Consider the following 2713-nt stretch of genomic DNA (forward strand, 5'->3'; position numbering starts at 1 on the left):
ACTCCATTAGGTGCTGTTAGCTCTCAACTACAATCGAGAATACTCATTTACAAGAAACCACTTGGGGCTATACATTGTCTGTCTTAGGTATAACAGTAATACTACAGTAGTTTTATCCATTGTATGCCTTTTGTGTTGAGTTTAATTAATTGCCATCAAAGTAGGTCAATTTGCATTTTACAGCCCTCATTTTTGGTTATTACACAAACCTATCCTATATTTACAGGGAATGACTCTGGCCTTATGAGTTTAAGTTAGAGTACTATAATTTTGTTACTTATTTAACAATATATGCCAGAAAGATTACAAAATATTTTTTTTTCTTCACGAAAAACAAAATATGATACATGGTTACATCAGCTAGATCAACAAATTACGAACAATGATATGACATCCATCCATCAATCAATGGGAAACAACTTTACACAGAGCTTAAGAAGGTTATTAGCTCATATCAGCTAATCTTTTCAAATCCAAATAAATATAACTCCTCCCAACATTTTGTCCCGCCTGCTGATCCTGTTTCTGAAATACGTCACAAGGGATAGAGATTCTGTAATTTATTTTTGACTACTTTTGCAATGTCTTGCCACAATTCGTTATCATTTTAAAACTATTATCTGTTGGTGTTTAAAACTCAGATTGTTTTAGGTCCCTGCATTAATACACCGATCAGCCATAACATTACGACGACCAGCCTAATATTGTGTAGGTCCACCTTTTACTGCCAAAACAGCCCTGACCACTGGTGGCATGGACCCCACTAGACCTCTGAAGGTGTGCTGTGGTATCTGGCATTAAGCCGTCGGTAGCATGGGGCCTCCATGGATCGGACTTGTTTGTCTACAGATGCTCGATTGGATTGAGATCTGGAGAATTTGAACCTGAACCATTTCTGCTTTGTGGCGCATTATCCTGCTGTAAGTGGCCACTGCAATCAGGGAATACCGTCTCCATGAAAGGGTATAAAACACATATGTTGTGGTGATGAATTCAACAAGAACAAAACAAACATGGAATTTCTCTTTATTATGATGGCAATAGTTTCTTGCAGTCAAACAACTTAGACAAGAATTTTCGTATCTCTTTGGACTGAACTCCATAAATAAAGGGGTTGAGACAGCCAGGGACGACATGAAACAAAATTCTACCGAGTTTTCTGTACTCTGAGTACAGAGTGAAGCGATGCAGTGTAACGTTTGATATTGCATTGATCATCATGATCAGAAACACAACCAGATGAGTGCTGCAGGTCTTCAAAGCTTTACTGTTCAAAGACTTGTTGTTACTGGTGAGACAGACCACTGTGATCTTAGTGTAGGTGAGAACCATGCTGCCTATCGAAGCTGTGAACAGGACGACGGTGAACGTGAGGCCATAGACATTATTAACAAACACACTCTCACAGGAGAGCTTAAACAGCGAGGCGTTGTCACAGTACGGGTTTGTGATCAGAGTCCTGCAGCGGTTCAGTCGTATGGTCAGACCCAGCAGAACCCCAACCAAAACAAAGGCCACCCCCCAGGCAGAGAGTGTCAGCTTGATCACCATCTTGTTGGTCATTATAGCAGTGTAGCGTAGGGGATTGCAGATGGCCACGTATCTGTCAAAGGCCATAATCATGAGCACCGTGAAACTACTGGTACCAAACATGTGTATGGTGAAAGCTTGGACCACACATTCATTATAACCAATTATGCGCTCAGACGGAGGCCTCAACATGTCCATAAGTAAACGCGGCAGAAAGACAGAATTTCCAAGTATATCATTAATGGGCAGGTTGCAGTAAAGAAGATACATGGGCTGGTGTAGGTTCTTGTCAATGAGAATAAGAACAGCAATGCTCATATTTGCAATCGTTAAAAATACGTAGGAGACAAGAAAGAAGAGAAAGAACGGGTACATAGCCCCTTTTGAAATAGTTATTCCCTCCAGCTGGAGTGTGAGGCTGTTATAGGTGTAGTTTTCCATCAACCTGAAACAACAAAATAACGTTAAAGTCACAGATAATGTCCTTGTCATTTCAATGTCAAATTATATTTCATTGAATTGGTAACAAATCCACCCCCTGCAGTACTTCTGATTTTGTAGAAGAAGAAAAATTACAGGAGCCAATATTCTTTACATGGATGTGACCTTGATTATAAACTATAATAATTAGTTACTTGCATGTAAATATTACCACCTTTCTCAATGTTTCATCTTCCCCCCTCACTGAGTCACTGACGGTAGTATGGCCCAGCAAATATCAACACCGCAAAGGGTCACAAAGTTTTATAGACACAGTTTCATCATGGGAGTAATTAATTATCTTTATGTTGGATAATGTGTGATGCAACAATAACAAATCATTACGCAAATGTTTACAAGCTACACAGTCAAGAAGTAATGTTTGATACCTTCCCTTACATTCCAAACTGTAGCTCTCACAATATGTATAGAGAAAATATCTTTAATGAAAAGTGTTTTACAACTGATGGACATTAATAATTCAACCATAGGTATAGTAAACAGTAAACCCAACCCGGCATATTGGTCAGCTCATATAAGGCTGTTTTCCCTTTTAGGCCTCTCTACTTGTTTATGTGGGAAAGCCTAGAAACCTGTAGACCACATGGGGCAACAGGAGTTTTCCCCCTTTAGGCCCATCTGGATGTTTTTCTGGCAACCTACGGATTGGCTTTCCCAAAGAACACCCATATCTTACTTAAAT

At 39.5% G+C, this 2713-nt stretch overlaps 1 protein-coding gene across 1 annotated transcript; it reads right to left on the reverse strand.

Moving 5' to 3' along the window:
- Positions 1-1029: 1029 nt before the first annotated feature.
- On the reverse strand, positions 1030-1977 carry LOC311025598 (olfactory receptor 8G17-like; the record flags this gene model as incomplete). Its single annotated transcript, XM_084028570.1, has 1 exon — positions 1030-1977. Exon 1 carries the CDS (start codon positions 1969-1971, stop codon positions 1030-1032), a length of 942 nt encoding a protein of 313 aa, XP_083884696.1. The 5' UTR covers positions 1972-1977.
- Positions 1978-2713: the final 736 nt, after the last annotated feature.

This window comes from Eutrigla gurnardus (assembly GCF_963514095.1).
Source record: "Eutrigla gurnardus genome assembly, chromosome: 15".
NCBI classification, from domain to species: Eukaryota; Metazoa; Chordata; class Actinopteri; order Perciformes; family Triglidae; genus Eutrigla; species Eutrigla gurnardus.